This window comes from Pimephales promelas, chromosome 1 (assembly GCF_988280905.1).
Source record: "Pimephales promelas chromosome 1, fPimPro1.hap1.1, whole genome shotgun sequence".
NCBI lineage: Eukaryota > Metazoa > Chordata > Actinopteri > Cypriniformes > Leuciscidae > Pimephales > Pimephales promelas.
The window spans coordinates 40,077,005-40,100,329 of record NC_142769.1 but is presented as its reverse complement, the minus strand read 5'-3'; the positions used below and the strand labels follow the sequence as shown (position 1 = coordinate 40,100,329).

The 23,325-nt window shown below is 37.5% G+C and overlaps 1 protein-coding gene across 3 annotated transcripts in view; it reads left to right on the top strand.

Annotated features, from left to right (window-relative positions):
- The window catches only part of svep1 (sushi, von Willebrand factor type A, EGF and pentraxin domain containing 1), a 71,458-nt gene that overhangs the window by 21,461 nt on the left and 26,672 nt on the right, over nt 1-23,325 (top strand). For all 3 annotated transcript variants that reach the window (XM_039684222.2, XM_089129681.1, XM_089129680.1), the window contains exons 4-15: nt 10,960-11,118; nt 11,263-11,442; nt 13,396-13,575; nt 15,698-15,892; nt 17,783-17,901; nt 17,997-18,126; nt 18,903-19,010; nt 21,275-21,406; nt 21,668-21,859; nt 22,028-22,149; nt 22,251-22,356; nt 22,743-22,940. In XM_039684222.2, the coding sequence (XP_039540156.2) occupies nt 10,960-11,118; nt 11,263-11,442; nt 13,396-13,575; nt 15,698-15,892; nt 17,783-17,901; nt 17,997-18,126; nt 18,903-19,010; nt 21,275-21,406; nt 21,668-21,859; nt 22,028-22,149; nt 22,251-22,356; nt 22,743-22,940 (1,821 nt within the window). The remainder of the gene's footprint in view (nt 1-10,959; nt 11,119-11,262; nt 11,443-13,395; nt 13,576-15,697; nt 15,893-17,782; nt 17,902-17,996; nt 18,127-18,902; nt 19,011-21,274; nt 21,407-21,667; nt 21,860-22,027; nt 22,150-22,250; nt 22,357-22,742; nt 22,941-23,325) is intronic.

Here is a 23,325-nt window from a genome sequence, read left to right as displayed (position 1 = left end):
ATTTTATCTGAACTGACCTCTTGCCACTATTTCTTGAAAGTAAAACTGGATGAACGGATACAGAAAAAAGATGAATGACACCATTTGTAGAGATGTGTTGGGTTTTGTTTGACTCTAGCATTCCAGTAGTGCTATAATGACCTGACATTTTATCCAGTGTCACACTAAGGGTTAACCTAGCCCGTGTAATTCATCACCTGACGCTATAATGCATCTCAGCTGGTGTGTGACAAGGACCGGTTGTCAGATGTCAAAGGTCAAGGCTAGTTGAAGAAGAGACACTGTTTTATTTCCTTAAATCGGGGCTCGTAAATATTTACCTTCAGAAGAACGCCCCAGATTCCACATGCAAGCCCCTAGATAAACATAAATCTATCCCTGGGGGGGACTTCCAGAAAAGAGGAAAGTAGAAGGAATCTGGGAAATGTTGGCTAGGTACTGTTAAAGGAAATTTTGCAATCATGTTTTTTGTGTTTGTCCTCCTCCTGCTCCCTCTGTCTATTTCCTCCTCCTTTTTACCCCCCTGCAGCCTGTGACCGACCCATGTGGTCTCTAGAGTCAATAAAAATGTACTCTCGCTAGATTTAGTTTCTGTAAAGCTGCATGTGTTGTTTTTTCTGTTCATATGTATGCATATAATCGTGCATGCTTTTGTGCACACATGACAGCCACAGCAATAACATGCATTTGGTTTTAAATCAAGAGACGCGTCGGTAGATATGATATATTACATGGGAACATTGGAGGGCCGCAGTGAGAGTGAAAACATTCATCAGACAAGGGGACAGGCAGACTTCCAGTAAACAACTCTACAGTCTAATATCTCTCCAAGTCTGAAATCAAATAGGTCTCCAGCTCTTGATTCTAGTATTTTCCAAGCCCAAATCACGATTCTTCCAGCTCAACAGTCTTGCACATCTCCAGTTGAAGACATCTTCTTATTTAGTCACAAGCTGAACATGGGCTACTATATAGTTTTAAAGTATATAATATTTTCAACTTGAAAGTAATTATGCATATAATGTAGGTATTTTAATACATTTTTAATTGTTATATTTGTAAATAAATTAATAAACCCAATCAAATTTAACGTCTCCCAATCTTATTAGCGTAAGAAGTTGTCACGTGATGATGAATCTGCATCTGCATGTTTTAAATCAGAGTAATTTATCAATCCTTTATTTATTTATTTATTTTCTATTAATTCTTATTTTTTTTACATGGGTATTTGTGTAATTGAATATGTATATTTAATGTTGTTCTTTGTAAATGGGGGATTTCTAACGGTTTTATTCTCTCATGTCTGCACTCGGTGCATTCTCAATATAAAGAACTGAGAGATGCACGGTTTCATCCCTTCGTTCTAAATGTGTTGGCCATTGAGCTAGTCTGCATTGTGCACTGATGTTGTACTAATAACTGTTTGCCCCTTCTTCTTCTTCTTCTTCTTCTTCTTCTTCTTCTTCTTCTTATCTTCCACTTTGTATCTCCTCCTCTTTCTTCATTTGTATCTCTGATCTCTTCCATACTACACACCAGACAAGGAGAACATCCCATTTCATGAATGGATCGGTGCTCTCCGAGGCCTCATAATTTTCTTATTTCTCATTTTTCATGCCTCATCACTCTCTCACTATCCAAACTTCCATGCCACATGGCCATGTCTCTTCTATTGTTTCATGTCTTCTCATCTCACCCCTCTGTCCATTTGTTATAAGTTTTTCCTTCTTCCTTTCACAATAAAATTTTGTGCTGGTTTCCTACCTGCCTCGATATCTTAGAGCCAGCAATGAAGTCAGAAGAGATGCTGTAATGCATGTTTGGCTTCAGGGACCTTTTATTTCTGCTGCATTGCAGAGCCAACCTGGGCTTCAGCAAACAATCTGGAAAAAGGTTTTAGTGTGGTTTTATCATTCCTAGTACTCAGTGTGTTGTATGAAGTGTGAAACTAATGACTTTGTCTTAAACCCCAACCACCTTTCTGCTCTTAAGTGTTTGTTCCTCAGGTTTATAGAGTATGATATATTAGTTATACTTGTCATATACTTTTCTTTTTTGATTTTGCCTAACTTTTTTGAATGAAGTCATCCTTCTTAATCCTAGCTGGACTGTCATTAATGTAGCTGAATAAGAACAGAGCCCAAAATAGACCACTGAAATTGTGCTAGACTTGGACTGTTGAGATCATGGCATCATCTGATGTACAGTACATTGGTAAATGCAAACTGCAACTACATTTTACATTTTTTGATGTAAAACTCCCTGCCATGATGCTAGGGTGTTGTGTGTGTGGTTGCAAGGGTATTGCAAGTTGGTTGTAAGGGAGGCTTAGGTGTCCACGTCAGTCACATTCAGATCAAATATGTATTTTGTCCCACATTCAACATGCAGGCAACATTTCTGAATGCTTAGTTGATGAATTTATCTTCAGTGAATTGTCTTCTAGTCATTGAGTAGCATATTCTGTCTTGATAATCTATAAATCGTGTTCTGGCAGGGTTTATGTAAATTTTAGGGTTGGTGATGTCAGTAACTTGGGTTGAATGTTGTGTTGCCAGCAATTTCTTTAGATTAAAATATCTCCCTTTGCTTTGAACTTTGAGCGTCATAACTTTGCAGATAGTGTTTATGCTCAAACAGCAACATTACACACTAACTAAAGTTAGAAAAGTGAAATCATAATCAACTACCCCGGCTGGTTTGGGACTATGGAGGTTTATTCAAATCAAATACTGAATGAGAAATAGTAATGCTAGAATGATGCTAGATAGTGCACCTGTCATTCATCCAATGTTATCATTTGGTATATTGTCAAAAAAATGTTTTTTCTTTATAATTCTTTCTTGGATTTTTTTCAAAAACAATTGTAATTAATTGAATTAATTGGAAATTATACTTCATATATCAAACTAAAACTGCCAGTATGGTGGCGGAAAGTCTGTCTTGAGTCATTAATTTAATCGAATTGTTTAAATGGCTGATTAATTCTGGAACAAAACAAGTGAACAAGACACATAACGGTTTTGTTGTGGCTTCGTTTGGAACTATTTTCATTCGCAAAATAGAGCAAAAACAGAAAATATTGCCAATATAGGCCCTGTTTCACAGACAGGACTAGATTAAGCCAGGGTTAGACCTTTGTTCAATTTAAGCAGGGTTCTCAAGTTTGAGCAAAAGCTTGGAGTGAGATCACACGCGGTTAGGGGAGGAGCCATAATGAAGCCCCGCCCCACCCATCCCCGCCCCCAATTTTACCCATTGTTCATAATTAACCAGAACAAATTAAAATGATAACAATTAGTAAATCTGATAAATGACAGAACAATTAATCACATCAAATACTCTTTAATGCAGTATTACAAATATAGCTAACCAAAAATATAACAAATTGCTCCAAACAGTTTCAAACAAATCTTTAAAAATTGTATTTTGATTTTTTAATGCGTCTTCTATCTAGACGAATGATTTATTGTGTGGTGGGACATTGAGAACAAATGGACAGATTAGAGTGCACCACCTCTTCCACTGTCTCCTCCTCTAATCTGGCAACCTTTGTAGGGGGCTTACCCTTTGGTGCCCAAAATGACAAAATATCTTTCTGCTTTTTTCCTGACATCTTTGAAAAATACAAATGCAACATTATGACAATGATTAAATATTACCCAGAGCAATCTGCTGTAATACATCCTTAATGTAACTAGAAAGACTATTAATATTACAGTATAATATAATTTAAAATAAAATCAGTAAATCTTCATTCCTTTCCATACCCACTAAGATTTCTCTTAGTTTCAGATAACGTAAGATAGCCAAACTGAGCCTGGTTGCAAAGTAGTTGTAGAGTTTTTGACTGCATCAATAATAATGTACGATGGGCTACATATTAAATGTTCTAGCCCAAAAATGTTAGACGAGCTTCTTCCAACTTACCTTCTTCTCCATCACGACACATGTGTTCGCGCGATGTTGTTGGTTACCTAGTAACGAACGTACGGTGGCCGAGGATGTTCCGTCCATTTCCGTGTGTTCGCGCTACTGAATGACATGTCATGTATAGATCAGTGGTGCACGCAGCGCGCATATATGTTGCCTAGTAACGAACGCAATCTGGCGGAGATACGCGCTGGCGGCAGGAAACTTCACTTTGTTTGCCTGCGCCTCGTATACAACGTTAGAAAGCTTTCAGCCAGGACAACTTGGTTGGCATTGCCTTTTCAGCGTGAGAAATACACAGTGTGGCGTGTGAGCGTGTGAACCGGTCGAAATGCGTGTCTCACGGCCAATGCGTGAGACTTGAGAACCCTGATTTAAGGCATTTAAATTTTATTTTATAAACATGCCTTAGAAAAAAAAAACATTTCTGGTGTGCATCTTAAGACATTTTTTAAGATATATCATTGCAAGTTGTTTGCAGTTAAAACAGCTCAAACATGCATGTTAGTCCAGAACTAGCTTAAGCCTTGTCTGTGAAACCGGGGGATTGTAACTACAATTACGATATTATCTTTGACAATATCGCACACACACCCCTATATTATAAGCCTCAAATACAACATCTGTGTTCATAAAATTGATAGGCGTTACATTACTGTGTGTACAAAAATGCACAATTACAAAAAATGCATGATTAGTCTTCTAAAGTACTCCTGAAAAAAATAATAATTTGAACCCAGTTACTTTGGAATTCCTTTTTCGGATAAAAGAGGATGGTTGCTCAACTCCTGGACTGCTCTGCTCCAGGATGTCTTGGCCAAAAAGAGCAGATCCCTCAAAGGACAAAGGTTCAGAGTCAATTGGGTTCAGATTAAAGTGAAGATTTGTTCCTGAAAGACAGGCATTTGAAGGTTTCTAAATGAAGTCTCTTGGTTATTGAGACATTGCGTTGCTGTTCTGACCTCACGTCCGTTTTTCACTCTCAGTGGAAATGAGTAATGGCTAGATATTTGAAGTGACTGCCGGTCTGAGGTCAGTGGCTCCTATCTGGAACAGCTTAATGCCTCAGTGACAAATTTAAGAATTTCTCAGCCTGCCACTGTGTGGTAAACTGTGTTGATTAATACCTTTGGAAAAAGGAGGCAAGTTTATAGGTTGTAGAAACTGTGTGATCTTGTAAAGTAACTTTTACTTTGGGTCATAAATAGACACTTGTGCATATGGGAGGAGGCATGTGCATGACCATAAATTTGCTTGTTAGGAGCTGTGTGTGTGTGTGTGTTGACTGTAAACTGCCTGCAATTAGGGGCAACAGCAGGTGGGGGTGACAAATGGGATTTTGTGAAAAGAGTCAGTAGCTGAACCTAACGAACCCTGCAAGTGTTCTTCCCCCATCTTTCTATTTTTCTTCCTTTACTTCTTATTTCCCCCTTTACCCGTGCCAATTACAGCGTAGCTCACTTTGTCAGTGTATCCAGTTATAAAAAGAGATTTACAGTATGGTCCTATTTAATTCCGCTCTGATTCCATCCTTGAGAATGACCTGTGAGTGTCACACCAGACCGGGATGGTGTAATGGTTATTCTGCCCTCTATTTTGCCTTCACTGCCATTAAAAAAAATCCCATTGTAAATGTTTTATGATACCTGCTCTGCCTTTAAAGGCTATGAAAGTACAGTACAACCCTATTTTCTCTCCTATTTCTTTCTTTAATTTTCTGTCAGTTTCACCTCTTCACCTCTCCCATGTCATTATTTCCTGCCTTTCTCTATAGGAGTGGCCTTTTAATTTGTCAATTGTGCCTTCTAGGTTTGTAAGTGTGTGTCTGTGCGAATAGGTTAAAAATAGTACAAAAGAGATGAGTAGTGAGTGTGTGTTGCATCCTTTCCCCCTTGATCTCTGTCCATCAGGAGGCCCATCTCTCTCAAGACCATGCTATAACTCACTGCAGATAAGGGTCTTTGCTACTGAACCTCATACCCTTTGACACAAGTTGACCTACACCCGAGAGAAATTTACCGAAACGGGATTTAGAATGATATGAAAGTGAGTACATGATGACGGAAGTTTCATTATTAGGTGAAGTTAAAAGTTGACCAGAGTGACAACGCATCAAGATTACTGCTTTTCAGAATCCCGATCTGAGCACAGATGTAAACAGGAAATCTTTTGTCACGACACAAAGCATGACAACTGCATTTGAGGATGACCTCATGTTCAAACCCGGAACAAAGGGGAAAGGATGAGATCCAAATAAACATGCAGAGTGACATTTTTGTGGCTGAAAACAGGAGAATGTGGTGAACCGATGGTAGCATGAATGGTGATTAAGAACACGTTTATAAAGTGCATCTGTTGCATCCTGTGGTTTGCAGATGTGGATTATTGTTTATTACCATAATCTTTTGCCATACAGACACTCGATCAGGGAAAGACAGCAGGTCATTGTGTCCAATTTGTGCTGCTTATGAGAACTGTAGGTTGTATAGGCTATTCAATATTGTTTGTACATCTGCATTGCATCTAAAACCTGCTTTTAAGATACTACATTTATATTTTAATTGTTGAATTTTTTTTACAAGAAGTCCAACATAGCATGATGAAGTTGTTTATTATCTGTGCCACTAAGAGCAGACATGATTGAAGTTGTTCAGAATAATTCTAGTGGGGCCTGTAATATGGTTTTACTCTAAAATTACCCTGTGTCCACATTTTCTTTGATTCCCAAACATCTTTATCCTTGTTTTGGACATGTTGAATCATGACAAATGTCAGCCATATGGGCTATATCCATTTGGCTGTATTTTTATTGTGCAAAATGCTATTTTATGCTACATAAAGCAGTGCCATTGTCAGGAATTACATGGTGTTTCAGTTGGGTTTAACTTTTACAACATCACCAGAAACTCAAAATAAACCAAACTTCCGTGGCCACTCAACCGTCTGACATGCTAAAGACATGCTAGCACTGTAAACCTCCTCCTTCCCCTTTGTAGTTCACTCTCTCTTCTTATTCGCATCATTTCTTTGGACTGTAAGTTCTTGTCCATCTGTTGGGTTGATATCCTGTTTCTCTCTTTCATTTTGGGTTTGTGGAAGGACAAGGGTTTTGAACTGATTGCCTCAGAGTTATGAGACAAGCAGCCAGGAAAGAGCAGTCAAAATTACCACCAATACAGGACTTAGCCACTGTACTTGTGAAGTTCTTATTTAGACCTGTAAAAACTCATCAAAAAATATAGCTAAAGGTTTCAGGTCGCAACAAGTTTCTACCACATCATTATCAAAGACTAGTTTATACTGATATAACCTGATATACAACAGAGCTACACATTCACTATTATACACATGCCAATGTTAGCTGTTGACTTTGGAATATGTTAAAAGGGACTTGTCATGGCCATTAGAGCATATTATAACATTTACACATCATTTACATTACATTTATAAAGTTAGCTTTTGTAAAGAAAGTGACTTGCAAAAGAGCAACACAAGCAATTTGCCAACAAAATTCAGTGTGTACAATGCTAGGTTTATTAGAAAGTTAGATTAGGAAACAAGCTAGAGCAGAGATGAATTTTGTTTATGTGTGTGTGTGTGTGTGTGTGTGTGTGTGCCTTGGTTTAAGGTTGTAGTAGTGGATAATTATCTGCAGAAAAGATGGGTCTTCAGCTGCTTCATACTGTATTATATCACAGAAATGACAGGCTAAAGTTTAATGACGTAATTGTATAGGTGTGTCACAAGGACATCCAGAGTTCTTCAAAATAACACATGGAGGACGTTAAATGCCATTTTCATATTTATTTATGTTCTCCCAAACCAGTAAAGTGCACAGGTGACACGGCAGGAAAAAAAATTACAAAAATGTACCATCAATATACCAAAAACACTAGCCTTGCATCAGGTCTAATACTTCAATCACAGTACTTGGTGACAAATGGTACAACCATTTCTCAGCAATAATCACAAGGGGAAGTACTGTAATAAAGATCATGAACAGCTAATAAATATCAAGTAAAAATATTATGTGATCATGTAATATTAAATGTGATTATGTAATATTAAATAACAGTACAAAATTCAAGAAGTAAATTTCAACAATAATTAAAGGAAGTACACATTAACATTAACCAATTCCCCTTCCATTCTCACCATACTTGGTATCTCCCACTTCCCATGATGCAACACAGCTCAGGTATAAAAAACATGAGAAAAGTCCTTTCCAGTCTTTTGCCCAAATCAAGATGGCACGACCATGTATGCTGCTCCAGGTAACAATCAACAGTCTGTAACAAACTTTAAATGTCCTTAAGGTTAGTGCTCAGGTGGCCTGTCTGAGACACAACAGTATAGTTGTGAACATATTTGTGTGGATAATCCATCTCTCATGTCGCTGGTACATTAAGGTAAATAAAGAGTCTTTTAAAAACCAAGTATATGTTCATGTGTTTTGTGGAAGGGCTACTAAGGGGTCACAAAGAACTGAGCGTAGCTCTGTGACAAGGTGCATGTGATCTAAACACTACAACTGTGCTAAATAACAGTTCAGACAATAGCTTAATCTTTTGCTTTTACTATAGGCCTTCATCACAGTCTGCGTGTCATCACATCTGGCTCCAATTAGGAGTGTGATAGAATTTCCGCCTGCATTATTGTCAATGGACGGACGCCAGTTTTGAGAAGAAAATTAAAAGAATTGTCAGCGCTGCCAGTGCCAGTCATAAGATTAACGAGCAGCACGCAGCTTAAGTTATTGCCAGAGGAATAATCAGACTGATTTCATTTAATTTTGTTTATTTTTCCATTATATTAAAACCCATTATTGTCTACAGTTTAATGTTATCCATTCATTGCACTCAAACATGGAGGAAATGATTCGTTGACGATGATCAATCCAGTTAATTTTTAATAATGGAAATATTCCTTTATTTAAACAACTTAATTTTGATCTAAAGTAAGTGCCTGAAAAAATTTACCACATACAGGATGGCCTGAGCGCTTCCATTTAAATCACGAAATATGCATATATAAAAAATTTGAGGTTGGTGTCTTTAAAAGTATTTGTGATTAATTTTAAATAAATAAATCTCAACAACAGTACTGTGCTAGTCAGGCTGCAGCGGAAGTGTGAAGTCAGAGCGGATTTCGGTTTGATTGGTGTAATTTAACAGACAATGTATGAACACTTTTGTCAATTTAGTGTATTTCATTTGACAAAATACAGCATACATTTTCTAGCTATTTGTAACATAACCATAATGTCTATGAACACGTTCATAATACCAGGTCAGTGTAAAATGTCTGGAAGAATGTATTCGCAAACAATTCGACTTTCCAATGAAGATGTTTCACCACCCATCTCAATGACTTCATCAGCTGTTGGATTCTGGGGAATTCCAGCCATCAGACAGCTCTTAAAAGCAATTTGAATGAGTGACAAAATGTCTTCAATAGATGCATTAAAACATCAGGGCATGTGTGTTAAGGTGGCGAAATTTAATAACCAGTTGCTTAATATTTTTCCGAACACTTTTTTGAGAAAGAAAACCAATCGTCTTTCCAGCTTTCTGATTTCTCCTATCTTAACTTATTCCATCCATCCATCTGTATGTCTGTTTCTCTCACTTAAGCACAGATGCACATTTATTCATTGGTTTTGGTTGTATTCCTGTCTTGCATTCTTTTTCGCCATCTGTCTGTTTACTTCTCTCTTCCTGTCTCAGTTTCACTGTCAATCTCTCAGTTCTTCTTACATAAATTCCACCATCTGCTTGTCTGTTTGTGTCTTTGTGTTTGCTAGCTCTGTCTTTTTGCCCTGTGCCCAACTGGACCCAGTGTTTCAGAGCGGATGGCCACCCATCAGCACCAGTTTATAGAACCCGTCTTCCCTCATCAAAACTCAGAATAGCACAGCATTGCAACTGTTTCAAAAGCAGCTGGATGTTATTTGCATGAAAAATGACCAAAGTGAAATATTAGAAATGATGCCAAGGATACTGGGAGGAAACCTTATTTACTCTTGCATATTGCATGTTATATAACCAGTGAAACAAAACGGTGGTTGTCTGAGTAGCTGCTTGAGCTGTCAGCTCAGTGATCCATTTCTAATATCAACAACACATGCAAAAGGAAATTTGTTAAGTTGGATGTGGGTTTTGTTGCTTAATTGACCAGAAAGTCTGTCAAGATGACACGATTCTTCTATAGGTACCATTGGAAGGAAGGAGAGATGGACTGAGAGAGGAGAAAGAATGTGACTGATTTTTAAATGAAAAAGGTGACCCATTACCTGAATTTAATCTCCAACTGGGGTCCAAACAAAGTGTTTTTTCTCCAACTTTGACTAAGTTGAGATGTCTGGCTGACTGAACAGAGCAGCTATTGATAAAGACTGTCTGGGTTGTTCCTCCCTCCACAAGTGAAATGTCTTTGATATTTTACATGTGCTTATGTGGGGAGGTTTTAAGGTATTTCAGCCAAAATTGTTCCAGTGAAAAACACATCATTTACTTTTCTAAATAGCCTGAAAAATACTCTTGGAATTTAATGAATCCTGTCTTAACCTCCAAAACATACTGTATGTGTCATTTAAGAACTGGAAGGTTAGTGCTGGGGAGTCTTTCATTTCAATAACATGCTATCTGACACCACATTTTATCACAAGGGTTTGTGTCTAGTGTTTGACGAATCCATTGTGATGATTTAATTTGCTTGTGGCATGTATACCAAAAAAGGTCCATATAATGCACCATAAATGAATTTGCAGATGGATCACATTTAATTGCATAATTACATTAAACATTTAAGTTACATTTTAACATTGTCTTTTCGATCAGGGACTTTGGATTGTGGCAGATCGGAACATTTTGGTTAAACATTACGAGGCTAAAAAAAAAGAAAGAAAGATAAACATGGATGAATTGTTCACAATAAGATCAATAACATGCATTTAGAAAATGTGAGTTTCCATGTCAAGCTCGCTCTTTCTTTGACCAATTTGATTTAGCTTTTTTTCTTTCTCAGCTTGTCCCTCTGGCACATATAAACCTGAATCAGTTTCTGGAGGTGCGAGTACCTGCCTGCCCTGCCCAGACCCTCATCACACATCCAGACCTGGGAGTACAGATGTATCAGACTGTGTGTGTATGGAAGGCTACAGACCACTCAACAACACATGCCAAGGTGCTGATCTATCTGCATTATTCCTTTTTAACCATACATCTGCTATCATTTGTTTATAGATATGTCTGTATGCATGCCCTTTCAAACACAATATAATCATATAACTCCTCTACTCTCTCTTGTTCTCTATTCTCCCTACTGCAGTGGTGGTCTGTCCAGTTCTCTCTCCTCCAGAGAATGGCTTCTTCATCCAGAATGTGTGTAATAATCAGTTTAACTCTGCATGTGGGGTGCGCTGTCTCAAGGGCTTTGACCTGCAGGGAGATGGAATCAGACTTTGCCAGCCAGACGGGAGCTGGTCAGGAGTTCAGCCAAAGTGCAGAGGTGAGAGAGGGGTGGGGGGGGGGGGGGCACACCTGGGACCGGTTGCATGAAACTTAGGAAGTGGTTTGATTTAAAGGTATCCCTTGGGAGGGGGAAATCCTCGAGGGAAGGAATTTCTTTAAGAGCGTTGCAACAAAACCATAACCGTCACCTTTATCTAAGTATTTTGCGATAGTTTCTGGCAAAACATATTCAATATTTGAGTTTAGGATTGTTTATTAAAAGTTTTAGGAGAGTTTATTAAAGGGAGTCTGATGGATGACACAGAGCGTCCTCAAATCTGAGCACATTGTTTCTATGAGTGTTTACACATTGATAGCGTCCAGCTACGACCACATGAGGATGCTCAGAATCAGTCACTCTTGCACATGAACGATGAAAGCCTCAGAGTGGAAGTGATGAAAAATATGAAAATGTTGTTCAGTCAATTTTGTTTCTGAAGATACACAATTCATGTCATAGTTTCAACAGGCTTATTTTGATCAATAAAAATGCACATCGACACTTTCTCCTCAATTTACACGAAATCACCCATTGTGTTTGAGTTCAGCAGGTGATTTGAGGGACCTGTTTTGGTCCCTAAAGTTTAGGGCTAAATGGCTACAAAGGACTTTGTTGCAATAGATAAATAAGTAGTTAAGGGAAAATACTTAATGGCAGCCTTGAGGTTCCTTAAGTGGACCCATAGGCTTTTTATAGCAACCCATGTTTCACTTAAGCCGGGTTCACACTGTTTTAAAAGTCCTTTTACAACTGTTGTTTATCAGACTATACAAACATGACTCCCGCTATAAGCCATGTCATGCTGTTGGATCTCAGTTATTTAATGCCAGACTGTCAAGACACGTTAAAAATGGACGCACGCAAGAAGAATCATCATCCGCCATTTTACATCATCAATCCATGACACGTGGTCATTAATTGCTGTGTGTGAACATATTAAACTAACGATCAAAGACTAGATTTTTGCCTAGGATCCGAGGAATCTTTTAGGATTCACAAAATGAGTCTCAGATGGCCAAATTGTGGCCAAAATCGTACAGTGTGAACCCGGTTTAAGGGTACCCTTAACCATATATTTTCTTATTTTATGGCCTTTCATGCAACCGGGCCCTGGATTTTATGACATCACCTGTCCTGTAAAGTGAAAATAAACGGATTTATTAATTGTTTTTCTTTTCTCTTCCTTTTCTTTCACTCATTATTTTGTTCACTCACCCTTTCCCCACTCTTTTGTGCTATATTTGCCTCTAATTGCATCTAAGCGGAAAACATATTGGTTTTATTGTCAGTTTATGTGTTACACAATTGATAGCTCAAAGGGCTTTGAGTCACCCCATATGTTTCATCACCCCCAGAAACGGTAATATACTGCAGCCCGTGAGTATGTATGTATGTGTGTGTGCAGTGGGGCTCATAAAGCTATTTCTCTGCATGTCTGCCTGCAGAGCTCTGAGTCCATGTGTGTTTAGATAGCTGGAAAGTAAACTCGAATGCTTTGCCAACTATGTGAGTGCTTACACTCTTCAACACACTGACAAACGAATACAATATGAATATGCACCTACACACACACACCAAATCACATGCTCAGACAAATGTATGTATGCAAGTTGGCCTATCAAGAGTTCCCTCTATTGTGACCTCAGCCCTGAAATAACATTTGGGATGTTCTTTGTTTGGAAATAAATTACAGGCCTCAAAGTTCTAACCGCAGTCTAAGCTACCAGGCACCCACTTCTTTTTCTTTCTTTTCTTCCTGTTTTCTCTTAAAATCTCTCCTCTTCTTTAACATGTCCATCTTTTCCGTTTTTGTTTCTTTCTGCCTGTTCATTTCTGCTGTATTGTTCCATGGAATCATTTAAAGTTTGTTCAATACAGCAAAGTTTTAATAACATAGGACCAGACTTTCTGTGCGATGCTCTAACCCTGGTGTGTGGCATTTTCCCATAGTTCGCTCTTGCCCAGAGCTCTCTCCTCCGCTTCATGGGGTACTGAACTGCAGTGAGCGGACTGCCCCCTACAGGCTGGAGTGTTTGATGCGCTGTGAACAGGGCTACAGGCTGCAGGGCAGATCCAGACTCACCTGCATGGCCAACTCACAGTGGAGTGGACCACAGCCCCGGTGTGCCGGTAAGATAGTAGATCTATGTGTGTAAAGACTTTTACATTGTTTCCAAACAAAATTAAATAATTTGTACTTTAAAAAAGTAGTGTTCTATTGACGTGTCTTTTCATCTAAGAATCTTGGTGAAAAAAAGTATCACATTTTCCACGTCATGTCACTTCAACACCAACAATCTAGAGTCACATTATCATCAAATGGATAGTTCACTCCAAAAATATATCTAACACCCCTAAAGGTCTTTAATTTTACTTAAAGGGGGAATTCTCTGCTGACAAGATGGGCTTTTAATAATACTTGGCTGTCTATGCCAGTGTTTCCCAACCCTGTTCCTGGCGGCACACCAACAATGCGGGTATTCTTTGTCTCCCTAATCAAACACACCTGATTTAACTCATCAGCTCATTAACCCATCTGATAATGAGCTGATGAGTTGAATCAGGTGTGTTTGATAAGGGAGACAAAGAATACGCGCAGTGTTGGTGTGCCGCCAGGAACAGGGTTGGGAAACACTAGTCTATGCAATAGAAACATGCTTTTTTAAAAAAAAAAAAATAATATAATACAAAAATGTGAAAGTTTGGTCAGTGTCTGATTTCATAAACTGCATAGATTAGTATTAAAAGTTCTTCCTAAATTTCTTCCTAAAAAGTGGTCCTAACTTTTTAAAGTCAGTTACATAAAAGGTAGATCTGTCTAATTTTATTTGGAAAAGTACAACTCATGCCCGTTGGTTAACTGCTAGTTAGTCAAATTTTTTAAGATACAGTCTTAACAAAGTGGCTAAGTTTATGCAACTGGCCCCTGTAGTTTTAACAAAAGCCCTGGAGCTGTCAAAAATAATGACAAGAAACTATAAACATTGATAGCAATACAAAATGTTCTTGAGCACCAAATTAGCATAGCAGAATGATTTCTGAACAAACACGTGACACTGAAGACTGGAGTAATGACTGAAAATTCTGCTTTTCCATCCGAGAGTAAATTACACTTTGAAATGCATCAAAATGTCAAACAGTTATTTTAAATTGTATTCATATTTGTTTTAGTATTACTGTTTTTACTGTATTTTGATCCAATAAATGCCTTAATGAGCATAAGATACTACTTGCAAAAAACAAATTCTTACTGACCACTAACTTTTGAATTATAGTGCAAACTACATAAATTCAAACAGTTCATCACTTGTAGGCTACATAATTTAAATCGGCTGTGTTTTATAAGTTAGTAAGTTCCAACAATCAGGAGTTTGTGAGGTTTTGCATGTTACAAATCTGTTTAACCGGTTTAAATTTTATCTTGTGTAGAAATTATTTTGAAAATGCAATGTGAGTTGCAACCATACAAGCATTAACAAGAAAAAGCTGGTTGGGAGCGTTCAAAACGCTAAAATTGCATAGGCATCAGTCCTGCAAAAAGGCTCAAGCTTTGTTTTTAGAACTATGTCTTTGATCTCCACAAGACAGTCAACCAGTCATGTAACTGAATACATAATTGTGCCTTTTTGTGGGTGTCTCTTTGTCTCTCTCTTTGTCTCAGTGCTTTATCAGACATAAACATACATACAACTAAGCTATGGCAGCGTCTTTGCTAGTTACCCACAAACCTACCTCCTGCTGGTTTCCCATATAAAAGCAAATTACATGTGTAAGCATGGCCGGCCAATCTTTTATATATTTTATTTGAACTTCAATCCTAAGTAACTGTTAATGTATTTTAATCTGTCCCACATTCTACTGACTGTCATTCAGCATCACTTGGCTCTTCTCGGTTTCATCGATCTTTTATAGATCGTTTGAACTGATACTCCTGGCCCGTTTGAGTCGTATGACATGTTTTCCTGTCTTCACTGTAATTCTTTTACTCCGTTTCTCTCTGTGCTTATCAGTCTCTCTTGCTTTGGCAGTACAGGGTGATCCTGATGTCAGATTAAAAATCATGTTTTTTTGTGCGAGTATGCGTGTGTTGAAGTTTTTTCCAAGAATGTCAAGCAATGTGGTCAACGACCGACCGCTCTTACATTTCCCTTTCTGGACATATTTTTGCATGCTCTCTCATTCTTTTGATTTATCTTTGTGGAAAATGTTTGTTCTTGTTTTACTGTGTCCCTCTTCTTTCTCTCTTTCTAAGAGGTGCGCTGTCCTCCGATTGTTACTTTGAAGCATATTCATCTGTCGCCCCCTACTTGTGGGGAGAATGAGGTCAGGACCGGAACAACGTGTCAGTTATCCTGTCCTCATAGTTATCGTCTCCTTGGTGACCCTGAAGTCAAATGTCTGCCTTCTGGAATCTGGAGTGACAATCTATATAAAGCAACCTGTACAGGTGATTTGTGTTCTGTTTGTGTTTATAAGGATGTGCAAGGATGTGTATTGCATGACCCTGTCCATATATATGTGTCTAAGAAAAAAAAACCCTCTTTGATCCTAATTTAGTTCTGTAATTTGATGTTTTGCAATGGGACAGATGTACTGCCAGTGGGACAGGTGCATCCAATTTGTTGCAGCAAAATCTTTAAGATGATGAACAACAGAATAAGTGGACGATCATCAAAGAAAATACACCAGAGTGTAAAACTGAAGGATTCCAAGATCATAAAACTCAAAAACTGCCCCTCCAAGCTGGAACTGAACAAAGCATCAATTAGTTTTGCCTTTCACCCCTGAACCTCTGTGATTTACTGATTTTTGTGAGTTTGTGGCTCATCAGAGTCTATAGAGATTATGGCAGAACAGAAAAGACAGGGTGTTTTCGTCTGATCTAGGTTCTCTCTAGGGCTGACAAAAGATGAAGCATTTGTTTAGCTTGGAGGGACAGCAGAAACTGTGTGATTAATAAGCTCTACTCAAACCTGGATGTGATAATAATTGACAGTTCAGTCAATATCTCTCAACAGACCAACACCAAATCTTTGCTCATAGACTCTACATGAATAGAGTCTAATTTGGAATGATGTTATGGTGAGGAAATTGTGACGGAACGTTTTTTGTTCTTTTTGGCCCAGTTCCTGTAACAGTGAAGTATTTGTTTTGCTTGGAGTGACAAAACACAGATAATGTGATTAGTAAGTTCTCTGAGCTGCATGTGATGTGATAATGAAACACCTCTATATAAGTCATGTCACTTCAACACCACCAATCTAGAGTCACATTATCATCAAATGGATAGTTCACTCCAAAAATATATCTAACACCCCTAAAGATCTTTCATTTTACTTAAAGGGGGAATTCACCGCTGATAATATAGGCTTTTAATAAAACTTGGCTGTCTATGCAATAGAAACGTGATTTAAAAAAATAATAATATAATACAAAAATGTGAAAGTTTGATCAGTGGCTGATTTCATAAAATGCTTAGATTAGTATTAAAAGTTATCCATCTAAATGTCTTCTTAAAAAGTGGTCTTAACTTTTCAAAGTCAGTTACATAAAAGGTAGATCAGTCTAATTTTATTTGGAAAAGTACAACTCATGCCCGTTGGTTAACTGCTAGTTAGTCAAACTTCTTAAGACACAGTCTTAACAAAGTGGCTAAGTTTATGCAACTGGCCCCTGTAGTTTTAACAAAAGCCCTGGAGCTGTCAAAAGTTTGCTGGATGATGCAAAGTAACACATTTTGTGTTATCTGACAGACTTTGGCTGACAAATAAACAAGGATATCTAGTTGCAGATAACACAACGAAAGAGTACACTTTGTTCATTTACAGATACTTCCAACATTGGATCAAATCAATTCAAAGCTGGTTCAACTCAGCAAACTTATCCACTAAGAAGCAAAAATGGATAGTTCACTTAAAAATAAAAACTGTCACTTAAAAATAAAAACACCCATTTCCAAACCTGTATGACCTACTTTCTTCTGCTGAACACCAAACAAGATACGTAGTTACGTTTTGGTTGAACTATGGTTGTTAACTATGACTTTAAGATATCTAGACTTGTTTAAAACAATAAAGAAAAAAAGTTTGTATTTCAATAACTAATGAAGAAGAAAAATTCTTGCAGTTTACAAGGACTTATAGTAAGAGGAGGCCGTCAAGCTCTGAAAGGGGTGAAATCTTTTTTCATTGCAGATGTTTTACATAGAGCATAAGATTAAATATGAGATGGCTGGAGGTAATGAGTGACATCATTGTCATGTTTACATCGGTAATTGGTAATGGAGTTGACGTGATGGAGACTTTTGAGCCTGAACTGATTTCCTCCTCTTTTGTAGATATAGAGCCTCCCTGGATTCAGTGCCCTGGTGATGTCATCACAGAGACAGATGAACATCAGAGGTCAGCTAACATCAGTTTGAGCGCACCCATGCTGAGAGACAATTCTGGAGATGAGGTGAGTTTTGCATCAGCTTTATTTACCCCCTTTCAAATTAGTAACACAGGTTTGTGCGTGTCGTTTTAAAATGAGGTCGTGCCTTTCTTCCTCAGGTTGTGGTTCAGGTGACCCCCGTTTTAAACCCCATGCAGCCTTTCCCTATAGGAACTGAGTTCATAACATACACAGCAACCGACCGCACAGGAAACAAAGCCAACTGCTCTTTCACTGTTACTGTAGTTGGTGAGGTTGGATTCCTTGCACAACTAATATTTATTGACATTGTCATATTTGAATGTAGTATTGTTTTGCAAAAACAAAACTACAACATAATTAATATATTATTTACTATTTTCAATTTACTATTATGACTATTATTCACTATTTACTATAAATATCTTGTTTTGTACAGTTGCTGTCTTCTACAATTTTTTTTCTTCTAGAATTTACAGAATAGCGAGGCTAAGTCCCGCCCCTCCGCTTCCGGCTCATGGGACCTTATTTCAGAAAAAATATGAATGGTAGTCAATGGCGAGAGACAACTTATCTTTTTATTCCGTCTGAACTGTGCCCTCAATTACACATGATGTTTGTCAATTTAAAAGATAATTCTGAAAGTCAAAAACGTCGCAGTTTGTCATACAACAGAAGAGTAACATTTAGTTTTATGTGAATCACTCTATGAACTACATCTCCCGGGAACTCAGGTATGACGGCGTAACATTACGATTATAATGTAAGACTGTAGAAACAATGACAGGCAGCCTCAGTAAAGTCTCTTTACTTTAAAATGTATCTTTTAAATTGACAAACATCATATGTGTAATATAAGGCACAATTCAAACGAGATCAAAATATTTGTTGTCTCTCGCCATTGACTACCATTTAATATTTTTCTGAAATAAGGTCCCATGGTGGTCGACCGGAAGGGGAGGGACTTAGGCTCTCTATAGAAGCAAAAAAACAAGACATTTGTTTTTGCTACATGAAAAAAGTCAAAAAAATCTTTGTTTCCTTAGATACGGAACCACCTTTGATTGACAGGTGTCGATCTCCACCCACTGTTAAGGCCTCTGGGAGAAAAGTTGCAGTATACTGGGAAGAACCTCAGTTTTCAGACAACTCAGGTACATACACATTAATTTATAAGAGAGTGGGAAAAGTGTTTCATGTATGTTAATTAGGTCACTAAAATAATTAAACGTGATCTTTTTTTACTGTTTTAACAATTAATAAACAGCAAAAAGAGGAACAATGTTAATTGTTTGGCTACACTTATAATGTTTACAGTTTATTTTTGTGTTCGAATTAAATATTAAACGGGTTCAGGAAAAAAAATATAGGCCTCTTTGGAAAGACCTGTGCGTGAGAATCTTCAAGGATTGACGTTTGGTAAAATCATCACAGACAGGATTTTTTTCAGAACACCTGCGGAGGTTGAATGAACTTTTACAGTAGCTACAGAGAATGGAAATGGTTTGATTTATGAACATTTTAAGAACTCTGGGAAGGAAATGTATTCCTGCTAAAAGTATTTATTGGATTGGCTACATGAGCAGCGATAAGGATTTGAATCAGTCTTTTGCTCTCAGACAGGTCAAATTACTTTAGTTTTATACTCTTACTGCAAATCCAGTGAACAAAGAATGAACTGAGGTATATGATATGGTGATTATGGTTTATGGATGTTATTGAGATAAAACAAGATAAGAAAACATGAGATAAATAATTCATACACACAAAAGCATTTGTACAAATGTTTAAGCACTCCAAATCCTGCAAGATAATTCATCAACCATTTCAGACGTGAATGCACACACGCACTTTACCAGAGAGAAGTTCCAGGGCTATTCCAAACTGTCTGACATATGCCTGCGTCTGGCGGGTTTTAGAGGGAGTTTTGTCTGCACTAAATATAAACCAGCGTCAGGGTGTGGGCATGGAAAAACAAAACATGCTGACGTTGGGGCTGCGTGGTGTGACGTCGACAAGCAGCCTCAGTGTGGTCACAAAACCTTATTTTAGTGGATAAATGTATGAAGGTTTCATTATAGTTATGGGTACTGATATGTGCATGCAAATAATTGTGAGTGTATGTTTGTGTCTTTGAAGTATATGATCCTTGAAAGACTCTATTGTCTGACCGCAGTGTAGCACCCTTAGTTCTGTGTCATTAAACATTCTAGCAATTACTCTCTTCTGGCACCAAGGCCTGTTATTTCAAGGCCTCGTGAGGAGCTGTACAGTAGCGTATCACCCTTTGTAAGACTTTGTGGTTGACCAGAGCGAGTCCTTGTGGAGCTCCACATTTCTCCCTGTGGTAAATGTCTGTGAAAGTACCTGTTACATCATTGGCTATTGCCAGATTGCACAAAGGCAATGTCTGCGATATTGCAAACAGATGCAGACATACAGTATATACACTACATTGCCAAAAGTATGTGGACACCCATTTCTAATTCACAGGTTTAGCTGTTCTTATTCCAGTGAAGATAAATCTTAATGTTAAACATTACTGTGACCAAATTTGTTGCAATGGTTTGGGAAAGGCTTTTTTTCTGCACCAGCATGATGATGCTGCCCCAGTGCACAAAACAAAGTCCACAGAGAAACCAATTACTGAGTGTGGTGTTTAGGAACTTGTGTGGGCCAGACCTGACCTCCACTGAACACCTTTGGGATGATTTGGACACCCTTGTGTCTGAATGGGAACAAACCCTGTTTCCATGTTCCAGCATCTAGTTTAAAGCCTTCCCAGAAGTCTGTAAGCTGTTATAGCTGCAAAGAGAGATACAGATGGTTTTGATATTAAATATACAAGGGAATGTTGATGTCAACTTACTTTTATATTAAAGGATATGTATTGTACACTACCATTCCAAACGTCTCGGGGTCAGTTAGAATTTTTTTTTTTTTTTTTTGGAAAGAAGTCTCTTATGCTCACTGAAGCTGCATTTATATGCTCAAAAAGTACAGTGATATTGTGAAATATTTTTTTAAATGCAATTTATTCCTTTGATGGCAAAACTGATTTTCAGCATCATTGCTTGAGTCTTCAGCATGATCCTTCAATAATTATTATAATATGCTATTTTTTTTTGTGGTTGTTAACAATGTTGCTTAATATTTTTTGTTGAAACCATGATACATCATTCTATTCTTTGATTGTTAGAAAGCTCAGAAGAATAGCATTTATTTGAAATATATTTTTTGTAACAATGTATAAGTATTTACTGTCACTTTTGATCAATTTAGCATCCTCGCCAAATAAAAGTATTAATTTCTTTAAAAAAATCTTACTGACTCCAAACTTTTGAACTGTAGTGTATATAATAATGTGCTGCCTTCTTGTCTGTATTAAATTATTCATTTGTTTATTTTCCTTTCTCAGGAGCCTATCTGAATATCTCCAGTACTCACTCATCCGGTGATGTATTTCCTGTGGGAGAAACTTCAGTTTACTACATAGCCACTGACCCTTCAGGAAACAATCGAACTTGTGAGCTCATCATTACTGTACAAGGTATGTACAGTAAGGACTTTACATAAACTTTCTCGTTGTTGACTAAGAAGTTCATTCCTCAAAGCATGCTACAGTCTATTATTCTAGTTTGTTTTTCATTCCAGGAGTTTTTCTTAAAGAAGAAAGTTTACTCTGTTATAATCTGTCTTTGGATCTGTCTAGCCAATTAAACTAAATGCTGTGAATTTTTCCAGAATACACTGTTCTTTATTTAAATAAACTAGTTAATTCACTGGCACTGAAGGATGTTTCTAACCTCAGGTTCAACCTGTGAGAAGCCATTCGTGCCAGTGAATGCAGATTTCTCATGTGCCAAGACGGAGGAAGGGATGAACTGCACTCTGATATGCAGACAGGGTTACAGTCTTGCCCAGGATGCTGTGCGTAGCTACTTTTGCGCCAATAATGGAATCTGGGAGCCGCCCCGCGCACCAGACAGACCTGATTGCTCCCGTGAGGATTGCTTCACTGTTACTCAACATTTGTCTTTCATTTTTTGCTCTACTGTTACATTTTCCACACACAGATTCATACTCAAACTATCTTACACAGTCTCTTGATTTCACTGCTTTTCTGTGAGTTTATTGTAAGCATTTTGCTCTATGTATCTCCTGTGTACAGTGAACAGAATTGCAAACAATGGCTTTAAGCCCTTTGAGATGCTGTTCAAAGCATCCCACTGTGATGATATTAACTTGCTCAAGTCCTTCACGGGAGAGTTTTCAACTGTTCTTAAAGATATGGTGAGATCTGACGCATTGACATGCACATTTACTTTAGTCACATGACATTTGATCTTTTTTACCCTCATTGTTTTTTTTTAACAATAATCATAATCCCACAGGTCCCCAACATTTGCGGTGGAGATGAAGTCTCCTGCAAACTGGAAATGGATTTACCTGGACAGTGCCTAGAGTATAACTATGACTATCCAAATGGATTTGCTATTGGTAAATAATGACATTCTTGATTCTTATGTAAAATGATTTGATTCTTTTCGCCAGGCAATGTTGTTATTGTTAACTAAAACTTTTAAAAATCTGTAATTTTGATAAAGCTAAAATAAAATATAATATTAGATGATAAACTGTGAACTTAAAAACATAAATTAAAATTATTTTTAAATTTATTTTTAAAAAATTAGAAATGTTTATTTGGAAACTACCTAAAATAAGTTTTAAGTTGAAGAGGACTAAATAAATGTCTAAAACTAAAGCAAAAGCTAAATAAAACATTTACACAAAAAAGCTAAGAAAATTCTGTAGATTTTAATCTATTTTACATTTTTATATTATTTTGTTATTGATTAAATATGCAGTTTTTTCCTTCTCCTCAGGTCCTGGAGGGTGGGGCAGTAATTGGGGCTCTCAGAATGGCCAGGACTATGCATATTTTGACACTGGTTTTGCTCCAGAGCACCACTTACAGCAAGATGGCTCATTACAGCATGGTTATCACATGAGGACCAAACGGCATCGGAAAGCCACTGGCCCTACCAGAGAGCAGAAGATACAAATCCATTTTAACATCACAGGTAGATAAATACCAACTTTTGGGCTAGTTAGGCCCTGTGTTGTTATTGCATTATTGTTGTTGATAATTAGGCTGTTTACACTGGCACAAAAAAAATTCCCCCAAAAAAAATTACTTGCATCTGACATAGATCAAAATTTGCTGCACACGTGTAAACTCAAAAATCGGCACGAGATCTGTTTTTTTTTTTTTCACATGCGTTCTGAGCCACTTCCAAATGTGGTGTTAAATCAGATACATAACCAATATCTAAACATCTGACCTATGTCTAAACACGCTTACCCACAGAAATAATAATGTCGCACTAAAACTCACTTCTTTTTTTGAGGTGGAAACTTTATACAGTTGTTATCGAAATTATTTAACCCCAATTGCAAATTGGGATT